Raw genomic sequence first — 18,483 nt, 5'->3', positions numbered from 1 at the left:
TTCGTGGGTCAATGCCCTTTTGGCTGCGTTTGCCTCTTTCCCCGATGGGTAGAGCGGCCACTGCCAAAATGCTAATACTTCCCCGGTTCTTGTATCTCTTCATGGCCCTTCCATTTTTCCCGGGGCGACCTTTCTTCGCAGCCGCACGCAGTTTATTGACCTCCCTCATTTGGGGCTCGGGCCGCAAATGGGTTTCCCTCGTTGTATTACACCACCCAACTCAGGAGGGGGGTATGGCGATTCCGGATTTGTGCCGTTATTATGCTGCGGCTCAACTCCACTGGCTTATGACTTGGCTATCAGGGACCCCTTCCCTGGAGGGGACCATGATCCGCCAGATGACAGGTGGCGCGGGGGTATTGCATTGGCTCTTTGGCCGTCCTCAGCCCGGCACACGTATGGGCTTGCTCCTCCGCAAGGCGAAGGCCACTTGGGTTAAGTTTATCCACAGACGTCGACAGCGATTTCCCTATTCCCCAGAGCTTCCACTCTGGGAGCTGCCCCAGGTTCACGACCTCCAGCGACGATATGATTTCCACTTGTGGCGCGAGGGAGGGCTGTCCCGTGTCGGTGAGTTGTTTTGAGATGGGAAACTGCATACTTTCCAGGCACTCAGTACCCTCTATCGCTTGGATCCCGGACAATTCCTAGCCCATGCTGCCCTACAGGCTGTAGTTCGACAAATATGGTGCCTTGGCTCCTTGGAACCTCCAGTCCATACCAAACTCCACCATTTATTGACCAGGACAGGGGAAAGGAAAGCAATCACTAATTTATACGCCCTCTTGAGAGACACACCTGAGGTTCCCCACTCCCATAGTAGATCTAAATGGGACCGAGGCCTGGGAGTGACCCTCACAGACCCCCAATGGACGATGGCCTTACAACAAGTCAAATACGTTTCACGGAATGCCAGACTGTAATTTACACATTTCAATTACATCCATCAAACTTATCTGTCTCCTCATAGACTGCATCGAATATTTCCGGGAGCTCTCTCGGTGTGCCCACGATGCGGCCAAAACAACGCCACCTTCCTACATATGACATGGGAATGCGCTGACATATCTCTCAACTGGGCACACGTTGTACAGCATATCTCTGATATTGTAGACGTTTCCATCCCTTTAGACCCACTTCTATGCCTCTTAGGGATAACTCGCAGATCTAAATTGTCCAAGTATTTTTTTTAATTTGTGGATCTCGCCCTTATCCTCTTTAAACGCTTGATTGCTATGAACTGGAAGGCCCCGAAACCTCCTGATATATCGCAATGGCTTTGAGGGGTGCTACACTGGGCTATGGTTGAGGCACAGGCACTTGAATACGACAGCCGCAAAAGTGGGGGTGAAGGTGGGATTACACTATGGGACACGTATCTAGTGAAAGTAGAAGATAAATTGGCCACTCCTGCCCCCGCCGCTTCACTCTGTGTGGACACCCCACCCAATCCTAGCTAAACTTATCATATATGTCAGTTCCATGGCCCAGACACGCTGGCAGTTCTCGTGCTCTGAACTCCCTGCTCCCTCACATCGTCTCACCCCTACTTTACAATTCCTGTGTTGCACCACTTATTGTCTTCTTCTCCCCCCACCCCCTACTCTCTCTGATCGTAGTGGTTTCACAACAAACTATTGCCCCTCCCTTGATGATGTGCCTATTCAAATTGTTTGCTGATGCGCCTTCTCTTCACCAGGTAGCTCTTTATTGTTGTTTTCACTGTTTCTTGATATCATTGGTTCCTGTAGCTCACTATATTTTTCCTATCTTGGATTACATTATGCCCCATAATGTCTCTACTTATAGAATGTTATAGACTCAATTATTAGCTCATGTATCTCTGACTTTCCCTACTCTGTATAAATCGGATACAATGTTTCCCAACATTTGATCCACGCACAATGCACCACCCCACTTATGCCTTATTGTTGATAATAGGTGATGCCCTGATGGTAAAAATATGTTTTTCTCACCCATAATTCTGGTTTCTGATGGCTGTGCGTGGTTGTATAACAGCTCGACCACGATATGTAACAGATCATTTATACAGTGATGTTTTATTATGTATGTTGTATCCAAATTAAAATACCAATAAACAGATTTAACAAAAAGAAAAAATATGTGTAAGGCAATGCCTCTTTTTGTATGGTCACCCTCAGGTTTTCAAACTGATGCTACTTGTTTTTCAACCCTGAAAGCGTTCCGAGGCCTGCTAACCAGACCTCAGTGCCTGTGCCCTTACCCTTAAACTGGTATGTTGATTGGCTTTCACCCATTTGGCCAAGCTAACTTACAGGTATTTTTGCATGTGACAAAGCCCAACCCCACACATTCTTTTCGAATCAGAATCTGGTAGCAAGGATGTCTGATAATTGATTGTTTGTTAATTGAAGGGGTCATCCCTACCACTGGGCAATGAAAACATGGGGGATACGCCTGACTAGATGCCTGCCACTTGGCAGAATATGACTACCTCACCCTTCATACAAGTACCATTTTGCACTTAATAATACAGACATATTTTTTGTATTCATGTAAAAGTAATTCTGTGATTAATTGTTTAATTTAAAATAATACCCATTGAAGTTCAAGGAAAATGTCAGGTCTCCATATTAACTATTAACGTGTAAATCCCTCTGCTGTTTACATTTTAGCTACCGGTGGTCAGGCACTGAGAGGAAACATTATTAGGAACTTTATTACTTACAGATTTCCTGCCCCCTTGCTAGATGTTTTACATAAAAATACTTGCAAATAAATATCTTTAATCTGCAATGTTTCATCCAGTTCAATGCTCATCTTTAAGGTACAAATCTCCTCTGCTCCGTTACTGTGTACCTAATGGTTAAATAAATCTGCATCTTAAACAGCTATATGCGTGAAGTAACACATGGAACTCAGTTCACCTTTATAAGTGTAGCACAGAAACAGCTTTAACTGTCTTATCTGGGTCATGTAATTATAAAATCATAAATAATAAATACATGCATCGCCTTTTGCTTCTGCCCACCACAGCACACTGCTTGGGGGATGCACCTTTGCTCTTCAGCCTGTTGACGCAGATATGCTAATTAGAAATTATTAATAAATGCTTATATGTTATGATTTATAAAAGTTCATAGAGAAATTATTCGTAGAGAAAAATTAATGTGCATGTTTGAAAATGTGCCCACTATGTCAGCCACTTATACGAACTTGTACTAAAAGAGCTAAAAATGGGTGAAATAATGGAAATCTATTCAAATAATGTAGTAATATGTCATATTGAGATGTATAACCTATGTTTTGCATTATATTGTAGAATTAACTTAGACGAAGTTGTGGCCTAGTTTTTCCAGGCCTCACACAGAAGCTGAATTTCTAGAGCACTGCAGAGAAGCTGGTGCATTGAACTGTCCCTGAACTGCATACGTTAATAAAATCTGCTTAGCTAGAATTTTCGGCAATGTACTGACAAACAGGAGATTAAGGACTAGGAAATGTAACAAGTTTGATGTAACACAGACTCGATGTACTTTCCCAGGACTTGAACAATAGAAGTACTGACTGTAGAAGAAGGTGCAACATTTTTGATACCTGAAGAGCCGGAAGATGAGAGCATCGTACTGCGAACCAATCAACTAATTGGGGATGGAGAAATATTACAACTCATAGATTAGTAAAATTAATATTATAGGTTGGAGTCATATCTGCTGATTGACTGACCATTCAGGAATTAGGGGGATGGACTGAAAAACTCTAATAAAAAGTCATGACAAGGGACTAAAACTTCAGATGCAAGGTCAAATTTGAGATGCGAGGGGAGAATTGATGACGTCAAGAGACGAGGTTCGAGATTCTGTCATGCGGCTCATGCTCTTCAGAGCCTGATGCGTTGCTGATCGATTGATGACCTGAGGACAAAGACTGACTTTGTTGCTGATCCATTTTGTGGATAGGTAGCTATGACAATGTGACTGATTAACTTTTATGCTTTTCTTTCTAGGTACCAACTGCGCTGTTTTATAGTTTTTCTCTTAGCTAAATGTTTTCCAAATTCACGTTTTCTAAATTGTTTTTGCCTGAGGTCCCACATGCTAAATGCTAATCTGGGTTAGGTAAGGGTCCTTTGGCTGACGTTGACAGTGACAAATGATTGACGGACCGATTGCTGAACTCTGCTATTAATGCCGTTATATTCATCTCTGTTGGCTTATGCTGAGGCATTCGAGCATATGTTTTCTCAAGTTCTGATTAGATTATGTTATTGGTAGTCATTAATGAACTAATTCTGAGTTGATTGAATAAAGTTCGATCTAACCTGATGACTTAGTATTGTAACTAATGGGGAAATAAAATTGATAAAACGTATAATTGAGTTGTGGTTATTCATGAAATGTTGATTTATTGTCTTAATGATTCTCTTAGTGGTTGTTGATTGATTACATTGATAATAGATGTTCATTGATTACTACAAAGCTAGGATACTTCATGCGATCCAAAAGGTTCATCGGCCTATCCGTGTCCCCTGGTAAGTTTACTTACTAAGCACCAGGCACGCTTGCAGTTTTTGGTAGCAGCTTGATGGTTAGTTTCCTTGGAGAACTAGTTATGTGGTGACCGATGATAATGGTGGTAATTCAAGCTAGGGTTAGTTGTTCATATTTATGAGGTTTGAATGTTGCTTTTCTTAACTGGCAATTGTAGCAAAGATGATGTCCCCTTAAGCCAAGAAATGACGTTCCCAGATCCTGGATCCCGCTAGTAAGGATGGGTGTGTTCACGGCGTCTTTGTGATAGTGTGAAAGTGGTAGGTTACGCTTGCATAGGCTTATGCAAATCACAGGTGAATTGTGATGTATGTGAGGGAAGTAGGGAGTACGCCTACTCCAGTTGAGGTTTAGTAGGAGTGTGCGTACTCTGCAGTATGTGAGTAGGAAAGTCGGCAAACTTCATATGTGTGTGGAGCTTTGTGCTAAAAAATTGTCCACGTGGTTGTTGGTGATGTACAGACAATGCGTGGTCTAAGACTCCGGAGTATATTGACAAGTGTAGGAGACACTTGGTTATATGTTGTAATCTGTCTGGTTTAGTAGGTTGATCGGGCGTGGTCAACAAGTCAGTGTGCGAGTTAAAGTGAGTAAAAGAGATTTTTCAACTGAGATTTGGTGAGTCCTATATGCACCAGGACAGACCCATTGATCAGTTGAGAGTGAAATTTGCGGGTCATAATTTGCTTGCGAATGTAGGAGACTGAGAAAGAGGAATAGCTGCATGAGCAAAAAGGGCCATCAGTGAAAATCCGTAAGGTCTCTGAAGCGACGGTGTGCCTTCCCTGTAGTAAACCAGCAGGTTTGTTTAGGTTATTGGTTTTTGGTTAGTGCTCGCAATAATTTTGCATTAGTTCCGTGTGAGTTGAAGTTAAGGAGGACAAGCCGCAAGACTTTGTCAGCCGCAGTGTGTGAGTGTGACATCAGAGTGAGACACGCTGGGATAGGTTGGTTAGTGAGAAGAGTGGGGAGCGGATTGGTAGCCGTCCGTAAGAGGCAATTGTTTGAGTAAGCGGGTGAAAGGAATCTTGGGAGTAAAAGTCATTTCCTTATTGAATCGAATACACAAAAGATAGCAAAATGAAGTTTTTCAAAGCGTTCAGAAGTGCCATGAAGGGTGATTCTTACATTAAGGCGACAGTTGGTGAGCCAATCCCACCGGAAAATTATCCGGTATTTATTGCGATGGAGGAGCGAGGTGTCGCACCATGTCTTTGGTTAAAACAGTGGTGCAAGTTGACAGAGAAACAGGGAGCTTTAGCGTTTCCAGAGCACGGAACGCTTAATTTGAGAATTTTGGATCAGTTGCAAATGACATTATATGAGACGAGGCCACTTTCGAGACCAGCACAGTTTGAGGCTTTAGCAGTTTGGGAACTCGTAGCCAGACAGCAGCAAGAGATGAAGTTCCAGAGAAGAGTAAGGAAGGTAGAAAAGTTCTTGGCAGAAGCAAGGTGGGATTGGGAACAGAAGAAGTGGAGAATGACAACGTCACAGGGTGTTAAGTTGTTTCCTGCTATTGCAGAGGAAGATGAGTCAGATGAAAAAGGAGATGATGACAAGAGTGAAAAGGGATCAAGAGGTAAGAAGAGAAAGACTTATGTAGACGAAGAAGATTCAGATGTTCAGGATCTTATTACACAGATATTGAGGGATCGACCTCCGCCATATACAGTGCATGAAGGGGGTCCAAGTACTAGTTCTGTTCCGACTGCTCCAGCACAAGTGATAGGAACAGTGGGGCCAGTGCAGACAGATAATGTACAGATACGAGGGTAGTGCAGAGTACTCCTAATGCAGTGACTACTTCTGTGGTCCAAGCGCAAATGCACCCACCATTGATACAGAGAATTTATCCAGATGTACTAGTTCTTGAGACAACTTCGAACTTAGTGGTGCCGTCGGAGCAAGTGGTTCCAAGGCCAATGCTAGTTCAGACTGAGCCAACTCCAATGTTGTTGCCTCAGGCACAGACATAGGGTTTGCCGAAGTTTACACCAATGATATAGACACAGTCAGATTTGACACCAGTGATGAATCAGAACATGGGAGTAATCCTTCCACAAAATGCAAGTGTCAGAGCAGCACCAGATGCAATATCGCTGCCGATTACTGTTGGTCCAGCGGTACCATTGTTTGCGCAAAAGAAAACAACTGCAGGAGAACAGGGTGAAATGTCACAGAGCCTCGTGAGGAGGGGAGTGAGTGATCATGTGCAGGTGGTATCGTCCATGGGAGAGAACTTTGATGGATCTAGACCATTAATGGATCTTAGTCCACTTGTTGCACTTCCAGATGCGGTAAATGGCCAGAGTGTAAGTCAGAGTCTGAAGTTTTTGACACCGCAGACTCCAGGTGCAGTGGTAGAACAGGTACCATTGCCCAATGCAAGTAATATCTCATTACAGGGATTGACAGCACAGCAATTGAATGAGTGGTTGGATAGTTTGAATACTCCTCGAAACACTTCCAAGGGTGAAGAACAGATAAACTGTGTAGGGCTGGCTACAGAAATAACCAAGCTAGTTGAAGGGATGATGGGAGTGAATAGGTTAGAATCCTATAGAGAAAAAGAGCTGAGGTTCTTGTGTCCGAGGATTACAAGAGAAGTGGGCAAGATACACCACAGATTGGCAGACCTGACAGATAAGCATGACATAGAAATTGAGAAAACAAAGCATTTGAAACGAAGCTGCAGGTTAGACTTTGAGGCAAAGGATTTTGAGCATATGAGGTCAGCAGGAATGAAGGCGCACCTTAAAGAATGATTGCAGAGTGCTCAGATTTGGGGAGCATTAGAAAAGTGGGAAGGAAAAGGGTCAAGGAAGAAGGATAAACGGAAACAAGATTCACAAGAAGGGTCTGAGAGTGTTCAGAAAGAAAAGGATCCAGTAAAACTTTTACCAATGAGGGAAATTGCAGGAGGGCAGTTTGTTCATGTTCCATGGCCCAAGAGTGATATTCTGTTATTCACAAATGATTATCCAAAACTGAGAGAGAAACCGGTTGAGTGGTACTAGCAGACAGATAGATTTGTGAAACTTTCTAAACGTCTGTGGGAAGACCTGAATAACTTGTTGGAAATAGTGGTTCCAGCGGATTTGTGGGTTGAATGTAAGAGAACAGTGAATTGGCTGACGAGTGAACCGGAAAGGGATAGAGTTACAGGTGCACCATCACCTGAAGTGATTAAACATTACTATAAGGTGACTGAGTTCCTGAAGACGAGAATCTCGCCTAAAAATATTGACTGGCAGAGGATTAATAGGACAGTGCAGGAGGCGAAAGAATCAATACATACCTATTATGAGAGATTGTTGAAAGCGTTCAAGGACTACAGTGGTAAAGAAGCAATTGAGCCGAAAGACATGTTGCACTTTGTGTTTAGGTTCGTCGAAGGATTGAGACCAGAAATATGGCAGACGATTAAAAGTCATTTGATTTGCTGGCAAGCAAAGCCGATTGATGAGGTATTGCAGTATGCAAAATACTGTAGTGATGAGACTGCGCTGAAGCAGAAAAAACTGAAGGAGAAAGCGATGGTGATGCAAATTAAGGCAGCTCAGACATGAGTGCAGAGAGCTTTAGTGCAACAGATACTGCAGCAGCAGGGAACTGTCATGTTCAACTCCAGATGAGAGATAGGAGTCGTGGAGTCAACATGACTCATGGTCCAGATTTGAGTACTGTGGTGGTTCAAAATGATGTGCAAGGGATGAAAAAGATGTTGCCATGTCATCTGTGCCGAAACGTGGGACACTGGAAGCTGGAGTGTCCGATGATGGTGCAGTGTGGTATTGTTCAGAAAGGTGGTGATGTCAATACATTTCAAACGGTGAAAGTCCCTAGAATGAGAGGAGTTAATCCGAACACTCAGAATCAGGTGCAGAATTTTCAACCCATGCAGCAGGTGCAAGTGCCGCGTGCACAAGTGACACAATTACAATCAATACAGCAGCAGGTTCCTATGGTACCTAGACAGCAAATGAAGATACCTCAAGCCCCGATGGAACAGCAACAGATGATGTTTACTCCACAGGTCAGAGACAAGACAGAAGTAATGACACAGTGCACCAATTCCCATTACATAGTGGGAATGAAATAAACGAATGGATGAGTATTAGTTCGGATGAAGAGCCATGTATGCTTGCAGTGTCCTTAGAGGTAGATCAGAGAGGACCTTTTGTGAAGGGAAAGGTGATGGGTCATACAGTCTCATTCCTAGTGGACACAGGAGCTACACAGTAAGAAGTGCAGAAGTTCCGAACTCACCTCTTTCAGGCAGAAAAGTTCAGGTTGTGGGAGTAGCAAACAGACAATTGACAAATCCAATCACAGATCCAGTACAGGTTGAGATTACAAACTTATACAGTCCCTGGAAGTTGCCAGTCTGTGACTCAAGTCCAGTATCTCTACTGGGAAGGGACTTGTTGTGCAAGACCAGATGTTCAATTAGTTGTTCGACTGCAGGCATAGAGGTTCAGACAAATAGCGATGATGAGGAAGAACAGGCACCTGAAACTGAGACTGAAAGCGTTAGCAAAAAGTACCCATTGATTGATTTTTTCCCCAATGTTTACTGTGAAAGAATTGCATGCAGACTTGCAGGGAACAGTACAGGAAAATGTGTGGGACCTGACAGGTAAAGAGGTGTGCTTAATCAAGGGAGTGGAACGGATTAAGATTACTTTGAAGCCGAATGTAGTGTTTCCGCAGCTTTCAGAGTATAACATGGCACAAGACGTTCTGATGAAAGTGGCACAGATAATTGGAGATTTTCTAAAACAAGGAGTTTTGAAAGAAGTGTTAAGCAGTCCCTGTAATTCACCAATAATGGGCTTGAAGAAGCCGTGTGGGAAAGAACGCATTGTGCAGGACTTATGAAAAGTGAATGACCTGGTAGTCAAGTGTTGTTCTGTAGTGCCGAACCCAGCAGTGATACTGTTTCAGATTCCTTGCGATGCTGAGTGGTTCACGGTGGCTGACTTGTCACAAGCTTTCTTTTCTGTGCCTCTTCATGAGGATAGTCAGTTTATTTTTAGTTTCAAATTGCTAGACAGAGTCTACATCTGTTGCAGGCTTCCACAAACGTATACGGAGTCACCGTCTCTATTCAATCAGATATTGAAAAAGAATCTGGAGTCAAAGGAGTTACCTTACCAATCGACTCTAGTGCAGTACATTGATGATTTGCTAACTGCATCCTGGACAAGGGACGAGTGTACATATGACTCAATTGCCCTGTTGAATCATTTGGGAAAATTTGGACATAAAGTGTCACCTTTAAAAATGCAGTACTGTCAGAAGTCAGTGAAATACTTGGGACACCAGATTGAGAAGGGGTCAAGGAGAACCTCGAGAGAGAGGATTACAATGATACTGCACAGAAGTCCTCCGACTTCACAGAGAGAAGTCAGAATGTTTCTGGAAATGGTAGGTTATTGTCAACAGTGAAATTTTGCGGTGATTGCCAAACCATTGCAGCAGCTGACACACAAAGATGTTACAGGTCCCATAATTTAAGATGAAGATCAGATTAAAGCATTCACTGAGTTGAGAGAGAGTTTGTGCAGAGCTCCAGCTTTGGGAATGCCAGATTGCACAAAGCCATTCACATTGTTTTGTCATGACCGTGATGCTTGTTATTTGTCTGTTTTGACACAGGTCCATGGAAGTGCTTATCGCCCAGTAGCCTATTTTTCAGCTACTTTGGACCCAACAGCTTTACCAGGCTGTTTGTGGGCAGTTGCCGCAGTTGGTCAAAGCCTTTCTCAATGTGAGGGAGTAGTGATGGGATACCCTTTGACAGTAATGGTTCCTCATTCTGTTGAGATTTTACTGGCAAGGACGAAGACACAGTACTTGACTGGTGCAAGATTGACAAGGTATGATACAAGCATACCAGGTGCTCCAAATGTAACATTGAAAAGATGTGCAGTGTTGAACCTGGCAACATTACTTCTGAGTGATACTGTTGAAATTGAAAAAGAGGAAGACATCGAGCATGATTGTCTTGAGGTAACTGAACTGTGTACAAAACCAAGGCCTGATATCAGAGATACTTGATTAGAAGAAAATGACTGAGAGTCACAATCTATACTGACAGCCAATATGGATTTGGAATTGTTCATGATTTTGTTCAATTGTGGTCGCCAAAAGGTTTCCTGACCTCCACTAGTACACCACTAAGAAAAGGCGACAAGATAAAGAGTTGTTGTATGCGATACAGTCACCTGAGGAAATTGCAGTGGCAAAATGCAGTGCACATCAAAAGGCACAGGATTACATCTCACTGGGAAATGGATATGCAGATCAAGTCCCGAGGTTTTGCGCATTGAACTGTATATCGTTCAATGACAAGTGGGAACTGATGTAATAAAAAGACAACACATGTACAAGTTTTGCATTGAAAGTGATCAGTTCTCTGGAAGAGTTGAAAACATTGCAAAGTAATGTTGACAAGGAGGAGAAACGTCTTTGTGCTAAATTGAAATGTGTTCAATGACCTGATGAAATTTGGGTTTCTGAAGTGGGTCAGATGGTCCTGCCAAATAGTTTATTGTCCCAAATGGCCAGATATTACCAAGGACAGGCACACATTGGGAGGGATGCCATGGTTAGATTGTTTAAAATTGACTGCTTTAACCCTAGGTTCAGGCAGGCTGCAGAGGCAGTGTGTCATCGCTGTATAATTTGTCAGCAGCTAAATGTGGGAAAAGGGACAATGGTGAATTTGAGCCACATTGGAAGAGCAGGAGGTCCATTCAGCAGAATGCAATTGGATTTCATTGAGATGCCTGTGTGTGGAGGTTTGAAATATGTGTTGGTGATTTTAGTCACTGGTTTGAAGCATACCCTACAAAAAGAAATGACAGTCTCATAGTAGCAAAGTTGTTACTTAGAGAGTTGATACCACATTTCGGGTTTCCGATCTCTTTAGAATCAGATAGGGGAACTCTCTTCAATAACGAGGTGATTAAATTCTTATGTGCAGCACTAAACATCGAGCAAATGTTGCATTGTAGTTACCGCCTGATGCATCAGGACTGGTGGAACAGATGAATGTTACCTTTAAATCAAGAATTGCAAAGATGTGCGCAGCTACAAATCTGAAATGGCCAGATGCATTGCCTTTGGTGTTGATGTCGATAAGAAACACACCTGACAGGAAGACAGGGCTGTCGCCCGATGAGATCCAGCAGTTCCAGCCAATGCACTTATAAACATTACAGATGATATGGTGTTGGACTACTGCAAGGGTCTGGCTGATGTGGCTCGCTCTTTCTCTCAGCAGGTGCAGGCCACCACCCTGCCACCCATCCACGATCCAGGGCACAACCTAAGAGCCGGTGACTGGGTCATTGTCAGAAAGCATGTTCGCAAGACCTGTTTGGAACCGCTTTGGAGGGGTCCTTATCAGGTGGTGTTAACAACTACGACAGCCGTGAAGTGTGAGGGACTTCCAAACTGGATACACGCGAGCCATACAAAGAGAGTGGTATGTCCACCAGATCATGAAGAAGCGTTGTTGAAAGCACCAACAACAGTGAAACAGGTCGCCGCACATGAGCCAGAAAAGGAGCCAATAGAGCCTGAGGTTGAACCAGAGCTCGTGGAAGATGGTTCTATTACCCCTGTAAGAGACAAAGGTGAAGAATTACAGGAGGGTGCGCAAGAACCATGCTCAACGGATACAGCAGGAGAGCCTAGCTCAGCAGAGGTTCTCCCAGAAGCAGACGGTGCTGAAAAGCAGACAGAGAAAGCGCCAGGCCAAGAGGGTGAAAGAGTTGAGACGGATCAGAGGTCAAGGTGATCTGACTTCTTCTGAGCCTTTTGCAGGTCCATCAAGAGAAAACACCATAAAAAAAAGAGAAGGAGAAAAGTCCAATCTTGAGAAGAATATTAACAGAAGGAACCAGAAAAGGAGATAATTGGCCTGAATCGCAGATAGGGAAGAAAAAGGAACTGGTCATAAATGAAACAATAGAGGAAGAAGTGGATACTACGAGAAAAGAAGAATTGAGTGAAGGAGAATTAAGTGGTGATCGAAGGTTGAAAAGAAACAGAATAGCAAGTCGACGTTACGCAGGTCCTGAATGGGTGTATGCAACTACCAATGAATGGCAACACGAGTTTATGTCTTTTTGTTTTGATAGAGAAGTTTCGGCTCAGTACTTTGATGTAACCTGAAGGGAAACAAGAAGCTGAATTGTTGAGCAGATCTGAAAAACTTAAAAAAGACTGCTTGAAAATAAAACTGAAAGAGACATTGATAACCTGGTTTGACATAAAACCGGATATGACAAGCTGCTAATCGATTTTGACAAAGGAAAAGGGTTCCTGGATGCAAAACTGAACTGTGAGAGAATAATTTTTTATATTTTGATTTTTACTGCACTTTATATAAGAGTTACTTCTGCTTTCTGATTCTTTACAGATTATGGCTGAACTGAATAATCAAGATAGAGTTGCTAGGTGCTGTAGATACAGGAGTGTTGGATTGGCAGATACAGTATGTGTGGAATCTTGTTTATAATAATGATTGTGGGAATGTCTGTTCATGATATGAAAAGAGCTACTTTTACTTCTGCTCCTGAAACTACTACACTAACAGCTTTAAAGGGGTTTAAGCTAAATGAGAAATATCTGCATGATTATACTAATGCACAAGGAGAGCTTTAATCTAACGTTTTCTATCTCTTGTTGAGTGAGTATGTTGAGACAATGTATGTGAGGAATTGTCTTGTGTGTACGCAAATTCCTTCGTCAGTAGAAGAAGTGGTTACGTACCATAGTCTTCCGCTAACATATGGAATAAGCTGTAGCTTGCTACTAACCAGATTTTATAACCAAGAGTATATACAGTATTTTTATTCCAACTATGACATGGTGTTTTCGTTTGTTCCTATTATTAGATATCTGAGTAGAGTAGCTACAGAGCATGATATAGTACTAGTTAGAGGATTCTTTGAGCAAACACTAACATTTGGGACCGCATATGCACATCGTAATAACCTTACATGCTTGCTTACACCTTTAGAAAAGAGCTTCATGGGGCATACTGATGATGGGAGAAAAGCATTAAAAGAGAAATTTAAAAAAGGTTTAGCGAAAAGGACTTATAAAAATGATTATGCTTACAATGCAATTAAAACACAAGGGAAATTAGCATTAGATGCACTACATGTAGGGAAGTGTTGTATAAATAGGCCAAAATCACGCACTGACACTTCATTTGTGGGAACAAGTGAATGTAGGCATGTGTTTTTGTTTCAGAGTAAGTGGACATTTATGCTGAATGGTCAGGACCCTGCTATTCCTGGGATCTATTATATTTGTGGACCTAATGCTTATTACCATCTTCCAAGAGGATGGTATGGGACATGTTATTTGGGGATAGTTTTCCCTAAAATTTACCAGATAGATGACTTACAGAAGTTTCCGAAATTGACTGAATTACATCATAAGCGACAGAGGAGGGAAACCTCTTCTGCAATTGTAGGAGAAATCTTTGGTGCAGGGATTCCTTCAGTGGGAGTCATTATGAATTCGATCAAGATACGAAAGTTGTCTACTATTGTGGATAACATGCTGACGAATTTTACAGGGACAATACTCCTGATAGATACTGAATTAGCCGCGGATAGAGCTATGAGGCCTCAAAATAGGCTTGCTTTAGACATTCTTTTACCGAAAGACGGAGGAGTCTACAAGATGATTAATGCTAGGCATTGTTGTTCCTATATCCCAGATTATGATAGGGGGATAAGGGACTTACTCACTAATCTGATTAACTCAAATAAGGATTTAAGGAATTAAAAGAACCAGGTGTTTGGGGAAAAGGTTGGAAAAGGATTTGCTTCAGTCGGAAATTGGCTTAGTCAAATTTGGAATGGGGTATTATTAAAAATCATACAAGGGATGTTAATTGTGATTGCTTGCATATTAGGATTATGGGTTTCATGTAAATTATGTCAAAAGATAAAATTGAAAAGATCTAAAAATAATCAGAGGAGAGAAGAACGAAACAGGGAAAGAATGTATAGGGAAGATTTGAGAAGGAGACAAAATACAGCAGAAATAGAATTGTGAAATTATGAGGAAAAGAAAGGTGTGATGACATATTTAGTCATCAGAGGAGGGACTGTTGACGCAGATATGCTAATTCAAAATTATTAATAAATGCTTATATGTTATGATTTATAAAAGTTCATAGAGAAATTAATCGTAGAGAAAAATGAATGTGCATGTTTGAAAATGTCCCCACAGGGTATGTCAGCCACTTATACAAACTTGTACTAAAAGAGCTAAAAATGTGGGAAATAATGAATATGTATAAGAATAATGTAGTAATATATGTCATACTGAGATGTATAACCTATGTTTTGCATTATATTGTAGAATTAACTTAGTCGAAGTTGTGGCCTAGTTTTTCCAGGCCTCATACAGAAGCTGAATTTCTAGCGCACTGCAGAGAAGCTGGTGAATTGAACTGTCCCTGAACAACATACGTTAATAAAATCTGCTTAGCTAGAATTTTCTGCAATGTACTGACGAACAGGAGATGAGGGACTAGGAAATGTAACAAGTTTGATGTAAGACAGACTTGATGTACTTTCCCAGGACTTGAACAATAGAAGCACTGACTGGAGAAGAAGATGCAACATTTTCGATACCTGATCAGCCGGATGATGAGGGCATCGTTCAGCGAACCAATCAACTAATTGGGGGTGGAGAAATATTAGAACTCATAGATTTATAAAATTAATATTATAGGTTAGAGTCATATCTGCCAATTGACTGACCAATTAGGAATTAGAGGGATGGACTCTAATAAAAAGTCATGACAAGGGGCTAAAACTTCAGATGCGAGGGGAGAATGGATGACGTCAAAAGATGCGGTTCGAGATTCTGTCATTGGGCTCATTCTCTTGAGAGCCTGATGCGTTGTTGATCGATTGATGACCTGAGGACAAAGACTGACTTTGTTGCTGATCTATTTCTTGGGTAGGTAGCTATGACAATGTTACTGATTAACTTTTATGCCTTTCTTTCTAGGTACCAACTGCGCTGTTTTATAGTTTTTCTCTTAGCTAAATGTTTTCCAAATTCACGTTTTCTAAATTGTTTTTCATGAAGTCCCACACGCTACCACATGCTAAATGCTAATCTGGGTTGGGTAAGGGTCCTTTGGGTGACGTTGACAGTGACAAAAGATTGACGGACTGACTGCTGAACTCTGCTATTAATGCTGTTATATTCATCTTTGTTGGCTTATGCTGAAGCATTCGAGCATATGTTTTCTCAAGTTCTGATTATATTATATTATTGGTGGTCATTAATGAACTAATTCTGAGTTGATTGAATAAAGTTTGATCTAACCTGATGACGTAGTATTGTAACTAATAGGGAAATAAAATTGATAAAACGTATAATTTAGTTGTGGTTATTCATGAAATGTTGATTTATTGTCTCATGCTTAATGATTATCTAAGTGGTTGTTGATTGATTACATTGATAATAGATGTTCAACGATTACTACATAGCTAGGATAGTTCATGCGATCCAAAAGGTTCATCGGCCTATACACGTCCCCTTGTAAGTTTACTTACTAAGGACCAGGCGCGCTTGCAAGCCAAAAGCTGTGTTGCACTGAGTGTAGGCATTTTGCCTGATCGCAGGCACATCGAACTCAAAAGTAATGCACTTCACTGGTAGGCCAATACTTCAATTAGCTAAAGCTTTAATTCAATTCTTTATCCATTTGTTATCATTCTTGTGTGTTTAAACTATGCCATAATGTTAAAGTCATTCAAATCCAATAGAACTGTCTCACTGCACAAAAAACAATTTTAATGTTTTCTATACAGGTGCTTGGTATTCCAGCCTATTTTGAAGCACCCGTACTGTTGTACTAAAATTGTATGCAACTATAATTATCTCTTTTTAATTTAGCATTTTTATTCCAAGCATATGGACGCAAGCTTGAGGCAGTGGCACGTTTTGGTTTTTTTTGCCTTCATTTTTGAAGCATACGTTTGCAATAAAATAAAAAATCCATCGCACCAGCTTGCTAGAACCAGATCTAGTTGTTTCCCGATGATTACTGTAGTTTGAAGTTGCTAGCAAATTAGCTCCCTAAAAATATTGTGCCCAAGTTATTCATCTGTTACTGCGATTAGACAGGTCACACGGGAGATAATGCATTTCCCATCCTTTTTTAAATGAAAACTAGAAGCGGCAAATCATTTGAAGATTACCATGCTGGTGATTTAAATCTATCCCTCCCTGTTCAAAGGCGGATGCTAAAAAAAAACTAGGGACTCCGACCACAAATAAGCATCAAGTTAAGTATGCCTTTAAAACATGCACTTCATGGCAGAAAATATCTCATCTATTGATTATTTCCCAGCTAAAACATCCATGCTAAGAACCTTTGGCAAGAAGATAATCTGCTTCGAAAGCTTCAACCCACTTAAATTACCTCAAATTTAGCAGGAAGTAGAGTTAATTTAAGAGATCGGATCTACTACACACACCTCTTTGTTAGTAGCTAGTGCTGTGAGAGTAGGGTAGTCTGGCAGTTGTTTTGCTGTTTCATAAACACATTGCGTACGAAACTGCCCCCAACTTCCTTACTCTGGTACAACTGGTAAGCACTTCAGACTTCCGTAAGCAAGACGCGAACACTGGCGCTTTCAGCCGCTCAAACAACGGGTTTAAATGCAATTGTACAGGAACTGTGTGTAAGGCAATCTAAGTTTCATGCACTTTCTAAGACTGGGCTCTACCCTGACACTAGCAACAACGTTATTAGCTAAGGCAAGGAGCAAAGGAACATACGTCTCCAAGAAACTGATCGCCTGAAACAGTCCGATACCTCTAAGATTCCTAAGGTGGCGATCTGTTCATTTGGGCAGGTTAAAGTGCAGACATATTTTGGAACTGAAAGACAAGAGAGTGTCTATCTGTGTTAAGCAGTAGTCAGTAAGAGATGAGGCGAGCGCACATCCTAAATCGCACTGTACCTTACTCCTGCTCCCAGCAGATACCCTCTGCTGGGAGCTGGGGGCCGGAAAGGACTGTGAGGGCACGTTCAGCATCTTGCAGGCGCTGTGATGAGCTGCAGTCCACGTGAGTACATGCCGCCCCCTTATAACACGGTGTCACTGAGTCAAGCTCCACTTACTGAAGCTTGAATGCACCGGTGTCTAATTCTGAAGACAGGAAATGAAAAGGGAGAAAGGCTCATGCGCCACCGGTTCCTGTACACTGCTCGCTGATTAGACAGCGTCGAAATCAGCGCTACCCTTCCATTGGTTTAGGATGACATAAGGGCGGAGCTAGAAGACCAAAACAAACCGAGCAGCGGGTGAGGTTAAGAGTGGCAAAGAACTTTACGCTGTACCTAGGCGTGCGTCTGCTCCTACAAAAATGTTGATCTGCTCTTTTCTTCGTCAGTGAAACTTGGGAAGAAGCAAAACATCGTACCCGTGTTTGCGAATGGATCCTCGATTAGCGTGTTAGAGGAAAGATCTGTAGGCAGGTGGCCTAGGAAGGAGCCAGAGGGAAGATGCGGCTAGTTCGGATTCAAAGAAAACAAGCATTTGCAATGCAATGGCTCTCGAATTTGATCGAGTTAGAGCTAATAGCGTTGTTAACTCCTAGTCGGACATTTCTTGCCACATAATTTGAAAATCAAAAGTTCAACAGTTTCACATAAGCGAGCTGAATCACAGCGCCACGGCCGCCATGAACATCAGCGATAAGAGAGACACAAAAGGAAAAATAAGTTCCTCGCAGTCAAACTTATCCCAAAAGTGCATTTAGCCATGCAACAGGGCCGATAGCCAAGGTGGCAACAAAACCTCTCCAAGAAGTGACAAACGTAAACCCTTTACCAAAGGATTTTTGAAGGGCAAGCCCACAAACAAGTGATAGTGATGGACGT

General features: G+C 41.9%; 1 protein-coding gene across 2 annotated transcripts in view; it reads right to left on the bottom strand.

Moving 5' to 3' along the window:
- The window catches only part of CYB5R4 (cytochrome b5 reductase 4), a 1,010,997-nt gene extending 993,224 nt beyond the window's left edge, over positions 1–17,773 (bottom strand). The window contains exon 1 of one of the 2 annotated variants that reach the window (XM_069235594.1): positions 17,561–17,773. In XM_069235594.1, the coding sequence (XP_069091695.1) occupies positions 17,561–17,635 (75 nt within the window). In that variant the 5' untranslated portion in view covers positions 17,636–17,773. The remainder of the gene's footprint in view (positions 1–17,560) is intronic. The other variant, XM_069235593.1, reaches the window with a different exon arrangement.
- Between the last annotated feature and the right edge of the window lie 710 nt (positions 17,774–18,483).

Source organism: Pleurodeles waltl, chromosome 5, assembly GCF_031143425.1.
Source record: "Pleurodeles waltl isolate 20211129_DDA chromosome 5, aPleWal1.hap1.20221129, whole genome shotgun sequence".
Classification (NCBI taxonomy): Eukaryota; Metazoa; Chordata; class Amphibia; order Caudata; family Salamandridae; genus Pleurodeles; species Pleurodeles waltl.
Note: the sequence above shows the minus strand (reverse complement) of the source record. Positions and strands in the feature narration are given on the sequence as shown.